This window comes from Camponotus vicinus, unplaced genomic scaffold (assembly GCF_025532165.1).
Source record: "Camponotus vicinus isolate PSW18456_S1 unplaced genomic scaffold, iyCamVici1.0 SCAF_6, whole genome shotgun sequence".
NCBI lineage: Eukaryota > Metazoa > Arthropoda > Insecta > Hymenoptera > Formicidae > Camponotus > Camponotus vicinus.
In genome coordinates this window covers 7,147,609-7,164,062 of record NW_028141978.1, presented here as the reverse complement: position 1 = coordinate 7,164,062, position 16,454 = coordinate 7,147,609, and the positions used below count along the sequence as shown (strand labels likewise).

The following is a 16,454-nucleotide window of genomic DNA, read 5'->3' as shown; positions in this document are numbered from 1 at the left end:
AATGAATATTGGCGAACGGACGGATACGGCCGTTCCATTTCTTAGGAATGGCAATCTAGGCGGCGCAAGTTATACCCGCTATCTTCCTTCCATCCGGTGTGCAATTACGCGGCTCTTGCTCCTTTAGCTCTTCTTTTGGTATGAAGAAGCGGCGCAATTCCTGTCTTTCTCTCTCTCTCCCTCTCTCTTTGCCACGAGACTATTTATAGATCATAGATTACTATCCGCGCGGTAAATACGCGGCTTCTACTTCACGTATAAGCCATGAGACCCATGAGAATTCCGCCGATGTGGTCGGCGATAATTATTATACACTTAGACTCCGGTTGATTATTATTGCGCTCGACTCTCCATTTTGCTCTTTCCTTTTTCGACATCTTTGCCGGCTTATACGTAAACGTTAACCGGCCTCTTTCCCAGCTGTGAGATAATGGGATAGGAATAAAGAGAGAGAAAGAGAAAATATCGAAAGAAGTGACGGATCATCTGTGTATCAGCCGTTACTCGAATAATATTGGATACGATTTATCACGGAAAATTGTCTGTCGTTTATCTATACGGAACATTTACATATAAACATTATAGATACATGAATGGTTCATAGACAGCGATCATTTCATAAACCAGTTTAAACTTTGTTCGCGTTTGCATACGGGGCAATCTTTTAAGTAAAATTTACAAGAAATGTATACTTGCTAGGAAATTTACGAGAGACAAGATATTATAAATTTTGGAAAAATTATGAAAAAATTATGCCGATAATTAAATTCTCCGAAAGAGAGAGAAGAGGGTCACTGCCACTGTCCGATTATGTCGAAGGACGCGATTCCTCCTTATCGTCAACATCGTTACGCGGGGATTTTATCGCGGCTGTCGCGAGGCGATTTTATAAATAGCCATCGGGAGCTCGCACGCGGGTTTTGCACGAGGCGTTTAATACGCCCCGGCGATTACTCCTGGCGCCAGCGCGCAGTGGGTCTTCTCCAGAGTTCTCTTCCCTTCGGGGACTTTTCCGTCTAATGGCAGACGGTTAATGGGAAATTAATGTCTGCTGCTAACTACGAGACCGGTCTTTCTTCCTCTTTTCTCACAAGAATCTCATCTTTTCCTTATTCCAGTCTGCATAGCTGCTATATTCCGCTTTTTTCTCTTCTACCTCTCTCTTTCTTTCCCTCTTGTACGCTTCTTTTTCACTTCGTCGTTTTCCTTTAGCTTTTCTTCCGATTTTGCGTGCACCACGCGATTCTTTTCTCTACATACATCGGCGCCGATTGCGACGTGATGAATATAACGTGTAATTGAGCCGCTCTAATTGCGTGTACTGTTAGAAAAAGAAGATGAGTTGATCCTAAAAACTTGATGATATGAAATTTATTTATAGTGTATATGCGTGTGTAAGTGTTTGAACAGATATTTTCTAACTCTGCATCATCTTTGAAAATGCTGCTCGAATCTTTAATCGACCATATGTTTATTCCATTTTTAGTTTATCGTATTATACAATTATTATTTTCTTGTGTCTATAAAATTTTCTCTCTGTATATTTTACAAGATTTATTTCTTGTTTTGCCCAATTTCGAGCTAAGAGGGTTTACGTAATGTCTCCGATGTAACAACGGGCATATATTACAGCGTAAGAGCTAAAGTTGTAAAATATTTGGAGAGTCCAACACAAAGCCTCGCCGATGTTCTCGCGTCGTGCCGATACCGGTGAAGAGGATTCATAATTGCCGGCTTCTATTTGCAGATTTTACCTTTTCGCTCGACGACCGCCGTTATAGAACGTACCGGGAATAGAACCGGCCTTCTGGTCGATGCACCTTGATAAGAAACAAGTCTGTACATCGTAATATCGATCGTCTCTCTTCTAGGATGCTCGATATTGTGTTTTGATCGGATTTTAACCGGGCAATCTCTCGATCCGATTAGATGTTTCTCTTTTATTCCCTCGAATAAACTCTGGACAATTGTGTTGTCGTTTGTCTCAGAGATTCCTGAATGTGACATTGAAGACCCTATCTATCTTTGAAACTGATGCTCTTTATTTTATTGCCCTTCTTTATTGCGGTTCTCTCTTTTGCAAATCTCGTAATTATAATAAATTATTGATCGAATAAAAATAATGCTTTCATCTTTATTAGCATTTATTTTCTCGTATTATAACATTTTTTTAATGATTTTTATATGATCCATCGATTTCAAAAATTAAAATATGTGTGGTTTTATTTTTTAACTCTAAAGAATGTATTTAGAAAAAGATAAATCCAAAATAATCTTTGCATAAAAGATTGTACGAAGACTAATTCTATCATTAAGAATCTTTTTCTGAAAATCTAATTATCGCAGCAAATTATCACTCTATATATAAAATATTAATACTAGAATATCATATTATAAACTCAATGAATCATGTAGAAAAGAAATGACTTGTCTTCTCTGACTTTTGTAAATAAGTCCTTAATTATTCTCGCTCATGTGTGCGAAAGATTAGCGCATAATTACAAATATATGGCATAAGTCTATCTTGAGGCTTCCTCTTCATTTCGTGACATCCGCTCTTTGACGCATCTCTGATGCATGAACGCTAATGTTACGTCGCGCTGCAAATGGAGGAAGCCACTATATCGGTTATTTGATTAAAATTGAATTAATTTCGACCACACGCATCTCATGATACGAACGCTTTAAATAAATTTAGCAAAATTTTAATTAGTCTAGATACATTAATCAATTGTGATTATCGAATAAATAAAAAATAAAAATAATAAGCAAGAAATAATATTCGAAAAAATAAAATAGAAAAATCATAAGAAACAATATACAAGAAAAAAATACTCTTTTCAATCGTATCACACACGAATACCTCATCAATCTTTCCTCATAATAACGCATTTACTTAGCACACAAGATGACCCGAAAAGATATTTTTTGTTCTTATAGGTAACATATACGCGATAAAATTTTTCTCACGACAAGAAAAATACGCGTATACACTTGTTAACGGAGAGAATCTTTTCGATCTGCAAATCCGCATCTTATTTTTTTCGCGACCTTTCCCGTGGTGCTTTAATTACCGCAATAATCGCAACGGTCATTTTCCGTGAGACATAAAAGTTCTCACGAGTTCAACTCCGTGGATACTTTTGTTCGACATTTTCCTTTTCGCGATAAAAACTATAGAGCGCTCTTAGGCAATTCTTATATTTTAAAAGACGATAAAAATATATCAAAAAGAAAGAATCGTATTTCAAACATATAAAAATAGAAGTCGGTACATTCTCTAAATTTTTCGTTAAAATACATATTATTTTTAAACAAAAACGTATGTGGAAAGTGCGATCATGTAGAAGATATGTAAATAGAATATGCGATGCTAATGAACGTACTCGCGGCGCGATCGAGTCGGACAGAAGTTTGAATTTGCTTAACAATTAGCCGTCACGGCTACATTTAGCATATAACATATGTATAAAAATATATTGACTTATCGCGTATATATCTGTTCTTTGATTTCGCACATGAGTGGAGCGATGGATATAAACGAGTTTCACGAATTTTTCTTGTATCAGCTTAGCATTTATGATCGATCGAATTGAATAAAATTATCTCGACTAGAAAAAGTGAGAAAAATATAAATGCTAATTCTGTCCTTTTTTTCTAAATATAGAGAACTGATATAGTGACCCGACTTTTATTTCTACCGCGTTCATGTACGAGAAAGTACGATATTACCCTGTTTTGCGCGATTGTCATCCTATCTGTTCGCGATTTATTTCGCTTTGTACGTAGAATTTGTCGTCAGCAGCACGTGGCAGGAAGTACAATTTTACGAAATTACGTCTCGGTAAAACATACTGGCGTGAAAACGCTGTAACTCAATCCGCACATCTTAATCCTGAAGGACGTGTACCGCGAACCGCTCGTTAACGCTCATTTGCGCGCGTCTACAAATATATGTCGACACGTCACACGTACATCATGCAAAAGTCTTGAAATGTAGACTATCGAATAATACAAATGTCAAGAGAAAAAAGTACAATAATTAAAGAGTAATTAAGGCATTACGGCCGTCTTAATTCGTCGCGCTTTGGTTCGTTGCTCCCTCTCGTACGTCGCCTCTTCAAAGTGCTCCTTCACCTCCTCGCATCGCGGACGTTGAAGGTTGCCTCGACGGCGGCGCCGACGAGGCGGACGATTCGGCCTATCTATGCAGAAAAGACGGCGGCGTCAAAAGCCGCACGTTACTGTGTACGATCTCGTAATGATCATTTCGTCCCGTTATTCTCTCGGTCAAGGTTCCCTCGAGATCGAATTGAAATATCCCGTTCGCCGCGTGATCGGATCCGCGCGCGTGGTCCAACGACCTGACGAGTCTCAGGTGGGTCTCCTCTCCTCTCATTCGTAAACAACGATGAAAACCGCACGTAATATCGAGATTAATTAGCGATTAGTGTGCGCATATTTCGAGGAACCGGATCGGAGAATAAAATTCGAACAGTAGAGCCTCTCGCTGAATAATTCTTCACCGAGAGACATTTATTAATTCTCGAAGCTACGCGTTGCTTATTGATTAGGCTTATTGACATGGCTTCCTTTAGCATCTCCTCTTGGAATGTCCAAGTCGTTGGCATCGAGCACATCCCAAAAGTCGCTTTTTGCGCTCGAAATTTGCATACAAATGAGGACAATCTACATTCACGCGGAATAATCTAAGCCATTATTTTATAAACGAAGAGGCAGGTTTTAAAAAAAGCGTCTGAGCTATCCTCTTCATCACTTGTCCGCGTGGATTGCGTAAAACGAGATACGTACTTCCAAATAACCGTGCGGGCAGACACGTGAACACGTGTTACATGGTTCGAAAGCCATTCCTTTGCTACAACAGACACGCGCGGGTATGTTTCGCCACCGCATCGCGGTAACAACTCGACGACGACAAAGAAAATGTCCTCAACGTGAATCCCGTTTTGCACGTTTGACGCGCGTCAAGTACAAAGCTGCGGGAAGAAATCCATGCTCGCGCGAGGCGGCATGTGCGAGGTCGTGCGAGGTCGTACCACACGGTGGAGGGACATGTGAACGAGCGGATAGGATAGGTTGAGGGTCGTGAGTGGCCGTTGACCCTGCCTGTACATGTACCTGTGTGGTATGCCGGTCGTACGAAGCAGCGCGACTAGACAGGCCGGAATCCACACATTGGTAATAGCTTCTCTAGTCTCTTACCTCTCTCTCGTAAAAGGAGCTATTTATGGTTCCCCCGCCTCTCTGCGGCGGCGAAGGAGAAAAAAGAAGTCCTTCCGCAAACCTCGTGGTCCTCGGAGCGCGGGTGTGTATGTATGTGTGCGCGGCTGCCAATCAATGATTAAATCTCGTCTTGATTCGTAGTGTTTGTCGCGGTATCAATTTTTCTCCTCGAGGAGGAAGATTATATATAAGTTATTTATCTCAACATACTTCTACGTCGAATGGAAATTAAACGGTCGTATCGTGAAGTTTGATTTGTCTTACGAGTTGCTTCCAGCAACTAAAACAGTTAACATGATGTTATAGATGATAATATTGTAAATAACTAAGATAGCATAGATAATAATGATAAAATAATTCTTTTAAATAAAGTCAATAATGATAGTATTTTGGAGAGAATTAATATTATAGACTTTCAATCGAAGGCCAATCGCAAATGTCACAATTTTGTTGCAGTATCCGTCCACTTTGTCAGCCGAGTATTTACTTGATCAAGATGATCTGAATTGCGCGAATGTACCGGGAACCTTACCAACAAATGCGGATATTTCACCAGCAGCGAGGGATCTTCTGAAACGGCTCTTACAACCGGAGCCTCGTCTAAGGCTTCGAAATCTCCTCAGCCTTCAGCGGATCGCTTTTTATATGGGTTACGATGTTCAAAGTTACATGCTAAAAAAGGTAATTAATAATAACATAGATTGCTTTTCCTAGTTATTAGGCAGAGAATAACAATATTTGAATAATTTATCGTATATAAAAAATTTTCAACGTTAACACAGCATTTTTTGCTCTCGTTAAGAATATAAAAAAAAAATTCTAAAAATTTTGCTTCATATGATAGAGAATGCTATTCAAATTATTTAATATTCAAATTACTATTCCGAAACATAAAAGTTGTATATTTTATTTCGATAAGGATTAAATCAAGAATAAATTAGATTTTTGATTGACTATAAATTTATATAGGATAATTTTTTTTTTATTTACTTGTCATCGCTGTTTACGTGTAGGAATCGCCATTCCGGATTCTAGGAGTGAATCGACGAGAAACACAGCAACGAAGAGTGGATTCTTTGGATCACGCATTTGCAAATTTTGAGTCGTTTCCAAAAGACTCTAACGCTATGCGCACAAGTTAATGATCTCATAATGTATATATATCATTTTCTCTAATTGTATACATACATCTTTTATAAAAAATATTTTTCTCATATGTATTACACTTTAAAACGCATACACGTGTGAATATGGGCGTTTTTCAACAAGTAACACAGAGGACACAATATCACTTTATCCTTGTTGCTTGCCGAATGTAAACAAGGATGAAATGATTCACTGTTACACTGTGTCCTTTGTGTCGCTTGCTGAAAAAGGTGTCGCCCTATATATATAATGCACGCATAACAAAGTTATTTTTGATAAAATTTGCATCAGAATAATTTTTTATATAAATACTAATTAAATATTTGGAACGATGTACTTGTCACGCGAGAATTTTATAATCTAGTTAATGAATCTCAAATAGAATTTCAGATTAAGTAATTTAAAAAATATAATTTCTTTAAGTATATTACTCAGGTATAACAATGTGATAAAATTAAATATATTAAAGATAATAGAAACATCTTGATTTTTATTTATTTCAGCATTATTTACTCTAAAAGATTTTTTAATCCATCCCGTTTTCCGAATGAACAAGATTCCTCATTATTATTTATTTTCTATAACTTGATTAAAAAGTTACCTAATTCAAGTAGAAATATTATTAACAATTGAAAATATCGATCAAAAATTTACTACTTACTTTAATTTACTACTTTTCTATGTGTGTGCCTAAGTTTAATATACCAGGTTATTTTGAAAGGATCAGATTCAAGTACCTGAAAAGGAAGCGTCAAGTAAGTAAACTCTTGGTCGACTCCACAGATGATCTCAGTTTACAAAAGTTTTAATTTTTTTAAGAATAGTTAACAGTATTTTTTGTTTGTTACAGTATTTCGTCGATAATACAATAAATTGCGATAATCGTAGTGCGTACAAACTAACAACGAAACAAAAATGAATTAGAACGCAGCGTCTTCCAAAATGAATGCGAGAACAAAATGTGCTTTCTCTCTCTCAATATCTCACATTGTCGCTTTTTTTAATATGTATCCGCGCGTATAAATTTCTTCATTTCTTCATCCGGTTTTCGATGCGCCTTGATTTCTTTATTGGATCAAGGTGCAGCTGCTCTTTCGAGAGTGCAATTAATTCAAGTTTACCGTGTGTAATTTATATATATATATATATATAATCATATATACATTATTTTTCTTACATATAGAGGATCTTTCGGTTTCGATATATAATACAATTTTCTCAAATTACGTTCCGTGTAACGCGTCAGTAATCTATCACTGTCCGAGTGTTCTAAATCGAACAATGTTAAAGGGAAATGTCGACGGACAAACTGAATAGAAAGAGAAACACGCTTTGTATGCGCGCGAATTAACGTTTCTTAAGAACAATGCATGCATAAATTAAATTGTACGGGGGAGGGGGAAGAATAGTTATATCGCTGAGCACGAGATAATTATTCAGACGCTTCCGTATATTATCCTTAAAGAGAATACTTGTTCTAATTAACGTCTCAATGATCCATCCTAACGATCATCTTCGCGTCCAGACGAAACGCGCGATAAAAGAGGTAGGGAGATTATTTCATTCTGACACTTTGCCCGTCGCACCTCCCAGGTAACGCGACCTTGATGATTGTACGATCGACGGAACAAACGGAGGATAAGATTCACAGGATCACACGGAACAATAAAATGATATTTACGAATGATCGCTTCCCGCACCACGTCGCTGCTTATCAACAATCGCTGCTTCTTATCAAAAGATCGTGGGAAAGAGGGAGAGGGGATTTTCGCTCGTGAAACAGAACGAAATTACATTTAATTATATAACTGCTTTCACCCCCGTCATCATGGCGTGGAGTCATTTTGGTAAAAATCTCTAGGCTGCTTGTTCTTGCGCCGGATACTCGGGCCGACTCATCTATCCTTCTCGCGCGGACGATTCCTCCCGTTCGCGATGTTCGCGTCTTATCCTTTAGCCAATCGACATCCGGAGGATTCGCGCAACGAGTATCCCGCGTGAAAGCGCCCTAAGCCTATTCTCGTGATCGCGAACCTCCGGGGTTCCTTAGTATCGTCGAGAACCCCGGTTGGAGAATCGCCGGTTCGCGCCACTGCTCTCGATACATACACATACACACATTTCCTTTCTCTCTTCATTCATGCACTTTTTTCCCTTTACATTCACCCTTAAATTGCTATTATTCCTTCTTGTTACAATGCTTCGCTCTATCGTTAGATAATATAATACAAGTAGAATTGTCCCCCCGTCTGTGTGTGTTCGGTGATTACGATAAACTCACTTCCTCATTACTCATTTTTTTTACAGCCCGACACTATTACGGATATCGCGCAAGGCTTCCGCTATTCTGCAAATCGCGAAATAACTTTGTAGCTTCGTTTCTCGTGGGAAATATTACGCGAACCTTATATTTATACATGCATATATTTTTTTATATAGATGAAACATTATTATTTGAAGAGCGTTACTTGAAAATTTGTAAGTATCGTTTAAAGAATTCAACTTCCGATTGATCTCTTGATACTTGTGTGTGGATTCGCTTGCAGAATAAACGTTGCTAATGCGCGATACAAAAGGGGAACGGCTCGGACGCGCATCGTCGAGTAGGATGCGAACGAGAGAGAGAGATAAAGAGAGTACGCTAAGCACGGACGATAATATAATTACATTCAGATGATAGACGACGATGATACATGAAGTAACTACGGGGTCGATGGTTCGTGACGCGCGTCAGTGCCGTTCCGCATCGTCGATCGTCTCGTGTAATTATTCGACAACGAAGACTTCCATTTCGTTATTTCATCCCCTTATCTTCGTCCTGACGCGCAGCTATCCAGAGAATGTCCAACAATTGTTTTGTCAGTTTTGTACACAAAATACCAACTATCTATCTGTGTTGGAAAATGCACATACTGCTTGTACACGTTATGTATATATGTATATATGTATATATATGTATATACATATATGTATATGTATATATATAAATATAAATATAAATATAAATATATATATAAATATATAAATATATATATATATATATATATATATATATATATATATATATATATATGTATGTATGTATGTATGTATGTATGTATGTATGTATGTATGTATGTATGTATGTATGTATGTATGTATGTATGTATGTATGTATACGTATACATATTTATTTATATTTATATGTATAATATTTATATATGTATATGGTGTATTGTTTTGCATTTAGAGCGCGTAGTTATCTAAAAAGTATTTATATAAATATTCACCGTTTATTATATATATACATACACACATATACATTGCGTAATATCGCGTAGCGTGCAGCAGAATGGGCTCCTTTTTCTATATATATATTTATATATATTATTAATATGTACATAAAATCATTCATTATTATATATGTTTCGCGTGCTTTTGCTTTTTTTTCTTGCCTTTGTTTTATGCTCAGAGAGTGGACGCTTCAAACAGATGTGAGGATATTGAAATACGCTCGAGAACGGATCTCTCTCTCTACGGATTAAAACGTAGCCTTATTTATAAAATAGCTATTTAAAATAGTTATTTAAAATAGCTATTCGCACGTGATAAACAAGATCTATTGATAATAATACGTTAAATATTGTCTAATTTTTTAACTTTTTTTTTGCCGCCAAAATTGCATTTAAAGATCGACAATCGATACGAAATTTCTGATATATTTGCCAAGTAGTGAAGAACTCTATTATGCAAGGCATAAAATGTTACTGTCATAGCTCGTTGGAAACTATTGTTTCTAACTCAAAATTTAATAAACAGCCGTTAAACAGTGCAACGTCAAAAATCTTCAGAATTTAGTTTTAAATTAAAATTCCTATTAAATAAAATCCAATTGTGGAATTAAATTTAAAACACAAAAATTATTTATTTACGCTGAAAAAAGTTTAATAAAAGCGCTTAATAAAATCTCTTCGCCGTGATAATAAATATCTCTTTATTTTTTAATAATTCAACATTGAAACAACGCCATTCTTTTAACTTAATTCCTACTATATATATGACTCACGTGGCATCGGTTATATTGAAATACAGATAATATATACAATAGACGCGCATGCACAAAAATACGTTCTCGAACGTCGCAGGAAAAAAAAAGGATTGTTGGCAGAGATGTTTCACTCAAATTTCGACCACTCTCTTCCTAAAATATTTGTTCGTAATCTCTCATCGCGCATTACTCACACACATACACTCATGCACGGGTATGCATACCGGCCCAGACAATCCGGAAATGGATATATTTGTTCGACTACATGGTAGCCACAGCGCTCGACCAATGGAACGAGAGAGACACTTTAATCTCCCTGCTTATTATTTTATGACGTTCCTTATGACGTACTTCTTCGTGGTATTTCCCGAAGGTAGAGGTGTCTTGTCCTTTTTACCTTCGACGACCTCGAAGTTGACGAATTAATATCGAACAGCTGAGTTCACCGACGGGTTAAGAGAAAGATCGACACATTACACACCGATCCTCTCACCCCATTGGACGATCGTTAAAAACTAGGATTTCTAAACGAGGAGAGGAAAGTAGAATCTCGATCACGATTTTTTTCTATTCACCGCTGTTGTGAATTTGCACGTCGCGCAAGATCGTAGCTCGCAATCTTTTCTCTCTTGTTTCGTTCGCCATTCTCCAAAATAAGGAGGGATGTTCGATGACGAACTTTTTGTCAATAATGACGTGAGCAAGAGAGTTTTATACAAACCTGGGGAAGGAGATAAGCGGGGCAGGAGATGCAAGAAGCTTCCAAAGATAAGCGTGCAAGACATCGCGCACATCGAGGCGCGTGTCTTTTCTCGTTAATCTTTTTTCTTTTCTTTTTTTTCTCTGTCGTTTGGCTTCGTTCTTTCGATCAGCTGCGAATCTAAATACAAATTTGCGCGTAACATGGCGATTTGTATAACGCGAATGTTTTTTTCTTCGTTTTACCCTCTGATGAAAACAACGGGTTAAACGAGTTTAGATACTACAAGCCGGTCATCACCGACGTCAATTAATGCTAATTTTCTGTCTAATTCAATTTTTCTTCTCCGTCTGCATTATAGACAGTACTATGTAGGACTACGATTCACTGTTGACTCAGCAAATTGCTTTTACAAAGAGCGGACTAATCATTGTTGATGTTCCGGGTTCTGCGAGTATAAATTAATAATAAACTTCTATGAGAGAGAGAGATTCGATTTTGATATATTTTAGCTTTATTACTACAAGCCAATAATGCATTTTTCGAAGATATGTTTAATGAATTTTTTTCTAAATCATTATGAAAGTATTATATTTGTACTCGATGAATACGGAACAACAACTAACGCGCGTATTTTTGCTCTTAAAGAATTTATTAACATTGTTGCGATTAAGGCGCGCGCGCGCGCGCGATCGAAATTAACGAGGACCATAGAGCGTGTCCTTATAGCGAGATTATCGAGAAATGTAACAATGATGATAATAATAATAATCACTAATGTACACGCTATGTATACTCCTGTACAAAGTTACATTGCACAATGCATCTCTGATTTCCCGCAAACGGAGTATATCTAACTTTTTTTCTTTAGATAACCGTAAGCGCTTGCTCTTCAAGGCAGCTCCACGAGAGAGTGATACCTGGCAGTAAAGGAAAACAGTTATTGTGTCGATCGAGCAGTCGACCGATTGTCGTGGACACCGAATGGCTGTTTTTATTTCTCACGCGACGCGTACGAAGAGTTCAACAAACTATACACCAAGTTGTATTAGTGTGTCATAAGCAATAAATACTTTGCCCGCGGATCGCGCCAAAATCGTGAGAAAACATGGAATTATCGTAAATCACATTTTCGGGCGTCAGCCGAATATATTCTTAATCATTAAAAACGAGGGTTATATCGAAAAATTATTTTGCGGAAATTCTTTTTTTTCTTTACCTTTTATATATTCGTTAACGTATAAAAATATTAATACTAAAACATTTTTTTTTCAACTAAATCCAACTCACGACGATGTTAGTTACGAGATATCCCTTATAATGTGATGTGTCTCCTCTTCTTGAATATTCGTTTTTTTTTTAAGATTCGAGTATTTTTTTTAGTGATATCAACAAGATGTATCACATATCTAAAAGTTACGATGGCTCGAACTTGAAACGATTTACATTTACAATGATGCCAGGTGACACTGATGAGCTAGCTTGATTGCAAAATGGTGTTTGACACGTTTAAGGGTCATGTTCACACACGCGCACTCGCAATATCTATGGAATTATGCCAAAGTCTCGCGCTTAATCTTAATCTTATAAGCGCGCTTAATCTATACATTTTCACGCATCGACGTGCGTGTGACACTCGTTCTGGAATATCATTTTTTTATCGCTAAAATATATATTCATGACAGACGCAATCTTGTTTTTACATGATTTTTAAATTTATACATAACAAAGACAAAAAACAACTTATAAAATTCATATCATGAAACGTTAATTATGAATGAGACACGATATACCATCAGAAATGACTTCTGATTTTATTAGCGAGACGCGAACACACACTCAACGTTTCTAAAAAAGTCTTACTTATTCTGTACAGCATTTTGATTTTCACAGTGGCAAGCTTTCAAGAGAATAGATCCGAAGATAAATTTTAGTTTTTTAAGCTTCAACGAATACGGAAGAAGATATACACGCAGTATACCTATTTCAGAATTTACCGCGGAAAGTTTCAAGAATATTTCAAAGATGTTAAGAATGTATAATAAGAGATGCCTCTCGACACTATAACGACATCGTCGTTTGAGTCGGCGCCAAAGATATAAAAGGATTAGATAGAAATATCGGAAACCCGAAGAGCTGTTTGCGCGGCTAAGCACGAGTGTGAACGACCCTTAAGAAAAGAAATCGGCGAGCGACCCGCCGGGTCCTCTTCGGTGGGGATGGCGGGTCACCCTATCACAATCTTCGTCGACGTCGTGGTGGCGCTCGCCGCTGACGTGTGTAAATGACGATGACGAAAGAAGTGCCGGCGAATGATGTACGGCGACAACGACGAATGGCGACACGACGCAGCAACGTCAAAGAAATCACCGTCACCAATCGGACGAGTATCGTGCACTTCGCACTTCCGTTAAATTCGGAAAGAAGAGCAACGATACCTGTGTTGTTTATCCAGCCTCAATACGAGGCCACCACACTGCACCTTCACATATACCCGCACCACACTGTAGCACCTCAACACATTGCAATTGTCATGGCCTATGGAACCTGCAGAACAAAAAGAGTAATATTAAAATATTAAAAACTTATTATATATATAGTCGAATTATGAAATATCAATTATGTATAATCACTTTTCAATTATATATGATCGATAATATATTATCGATTATATATTGTTGAGTTTTAATAAGCTTTCATGGTTTAATCTTTAGGTAAGAGCTGGTATTAAGTCATCAAATTTTACCGAATCTATAAAGTTTAATAATACAAGGTGATTTTTACATGCTTTAATCCAATTTGTACAAAGCTGTACACATTCAACGGGATCATTTTAATAAAATTCTGACTCGAGGGGAGAGGTGTAAATTATCGTTTTGAAAGTAGCTTCGCTAGAAATTCGTAAAACATTAAGTACCTAGTGAGGTGTCGGCTGTCCTCGTGAACGGCCATCTCCGAACTCTTGAACTCGTTCAATTCCTTCCTAATGGCAGCCTTATCTTTCGGAGTTAACCGCGTCCAGGGCTTGTCAGCTCTTCTATCGTAATCGTGAGCCTGCGTTACCTCGATATAGTCGTTGAACCTAATAATCTGCAGGAAGAACGGAAGATAAGCTGTATCGCTTTTCGTTTTTATAGCGCTTTATCGTAGTCCTTTAACCTCTTATCAGAAAATAGCACCCTTAAATAAGATACGATAAAATATCTATTGGATTTAAATTCAGCTATATCTTTTGCAATAGATACATATATACATACATGTAATCAGTTTGCATATCGTGAAATATTAAAGAATGTACATAGTGCAATAAAATTCGTAAAGATTTACAAGGAAACTTTTTTCTTCACTTAATTACCTTTTTCTCTTTGAGTTCTTCGACGGTTGGTCGGAAACTCAGTTTGCGCAGGAGATATCGCTTCTTTTCCTCTTTTTGCTTCTTTTCTTCGGCAGGACTTTGCTCTAAAAAGAAATGTTGCAACTCGACATTTAATCCCATTCGACTTCACGAAGTAAACACACATTTAATTTCACTCTTCGTAGAAGAAAGTGAACCGTTATATCAAGTTAAAACGTATATAATTCTCAAATTTTAAGAGAGTAATCAATTTTCAAATTTGGCATTTAAATTGATCTCAAAAGCTTCGCGCGGACGTTGCTCGTAATTGATGAGAGAGAGAAAACTGAAGTAAACTTACTTTTCAAAATATTCCTCTCCTCGAGTTCTTCCTGAGTTGGCCGCATGCTCAGCCGCCTGAAATGAGAATGGCACGTGAATCAATGTAAGTTCATCGGCCACTTTAATCTTCTTTCGAGAGAGGAAAGGAGAGGAGCTTCACGGGAGGAAGCGGGGCATTCACTTTGTACAAACAATGTGATTCACCACAGCCGAGACCACTCGTCCCATTATCCGCGCGTAATCTTTTCGAAAGATAGCTGTTATTTCAAGCTCGTTTTCAGACGAGCCTAATCAGTCAGTAACGGACGGATATTGGTGAAAGAGAAAAAGAAATTGATTTTTCCGAAATAATACGCGCACAGTTCCGTTATTATCAAAAAATAATTTTAAATACGTTAAATTTCTTTGACGAATACAAATATTTAGCTATAAAATAAGAAAACAAAAGGATAACGAAGCCCCTCATTTTAATGTCGATTACGAGTTGATTTCGAAGATTTTATCTTATATTAGAATAAAAATGAAAGAATTTTGTGTAGATCAAACAACATTTTTCTCACCTGATGAGCTTGGCACCAATCGCCTCTTTCGTTTCCTGCCTCTCATTGTCCGTCTGCAGTTGAAGGATGTTTCTATTGATGAGTTCTTGTCTATCTGGCCTAAGAGCGAGTTTCAGCGAAAGCGATTCCTTGCGCGCAATCTTGGCTGCCAAACGGCCTGTCAAAATAGAAGATATTTTTGTCTTTAATTCATTGAGTTCCACTATTCTGGTTATTACATCGATAAATAAAGGATCGTAGATATGATAAAATGCATTTAAGGTCATCATTTAACGAGGATAATCAGATGTAAATTGAAATATAAGAGTCGAAATGGAAATTTCGCATAGACGTCCATTAAATTGCGTATCGGTGTTAATTAATCTTGCGTCCAATCGCACGTCACGATCGCTAATTACCCTCCAGGATCGACGAGCAGCTGAAGCTGCGGTACAACAGGGGGGCGTGTTCGATCGGCTCGACCGAGGAGCAGACGATCGACACCGTCGACGCGGTCCATATCGACAGCATCGTGTCATCACTCTATCTCTCTCCCTCCTTCTCCTTCTCGATGCGAATCGAGGTACGAAAAGCGCCCGAAACGTGTTCCAAGCGTAATCGAAATCCGGGAATCCGGTGATATTAATTACCGTTCGCTTTCGCACTGACCCGGATTGCGGAATCACTACGCGTTTCGGAAATTTCCCGAAATTCTCTCCACAATCGCGTACTTTCTCGCGAGAATGAATTTTAAAGCGGATATATGAATTTTAGGGATCAGCTTGGATTTAAGAGAGTAACTTTATAGTCGTCCACCCCTACGTGGTTCGATAATAATTTAGCGAGCGAGAAGCCCCGCGAGATAAATTCAGCTTAAAGAACGACTAGAAACACACTGAGCAACTTGCCAACTATCTTCGGGGATTAATATAAACCTCTCAAATGTCCGCTAACACATATACACATACGACTCGGCACGAATATAATTAGTCCGGACGCTGAAGGCTGATTTAAAATGTTGGGCAATTTGCGTTTTCCTGCGAGACATTTAATCTGCGATAAAACGTTCATCCAACAAATTATTTCCTTATTATATCAGATCATTTATGTAAATTGTATAAA

General features: G+C 37.5%; 2 protein-coding genes across 13 annotated transcripts in view; one reads left to right on the top strand and one right to left on the bottom strand.

Annotated features, from left to right (window-relative positions):
- The window catches only part of S6kl (ribosomal protein S6 kinase like), a 45,199-nt gene extending 38,346 nt beyond the window's left edge, over positions 1 to 6,853 (top strand). Inside the window, exons 9-10 of the mRNA XM_083101944.1 lie at positions 5,701 to 5,925; positions 6,258 to 6,853. Of these exons, the coding sequence (XP_082958070.1) occupies positions 5,701 to 5,925; positions 6,258 to 6,386 (354 nt within the window). The 3' untranslated portion in view covers positions 6,387 to 6,853. The remainder of the gene's footprint in view (positions 1 to 5,700; positions 5,926 to 6,257) is intronic.
- Positions 6,854 to 7,177: 324 nt separating this feature from the next.
- Positions 7,178 to 16,454, bottom strand: part of LOC145972895 (phosphatase and actin regulator 2-like) — a 208,198-nt gene continuing 198,921 nt past the window's right edge. For all 12 annotated transcript variants that reach the window (XM_083101938.1, XM_083101939.1, XM_083101928.1 and 9 more), the window contains 5 exons: positions 15,354 to 15,510; positions 14,813 to 14,868; positions 14,473 to 14,576; positions 14,035 to 14,207; positions 7,178 to 13,664 (listed from right to left, as the gene is read on the bottom strand). In XM_083101938.1, coding sequence (XP_082958064.1) covers positions 13,649 to 13,664; positions 14,035 to 14,207; positions 14,473 to 14,576; positions 14,813 to 14,868; positions 15,354 to 15,510 — 506 coding nt within the window. In that variant the 3' untranslated portion in view covers positions 7,178 to 13,648. The remainder of the gene's footprint in view (positions 13,665 to 14,034; positions 14,208 to 14,472; positions 14,577 to 14,812; positions 14,869 to 15,353; positions 15,511 to 16,454) is intronic.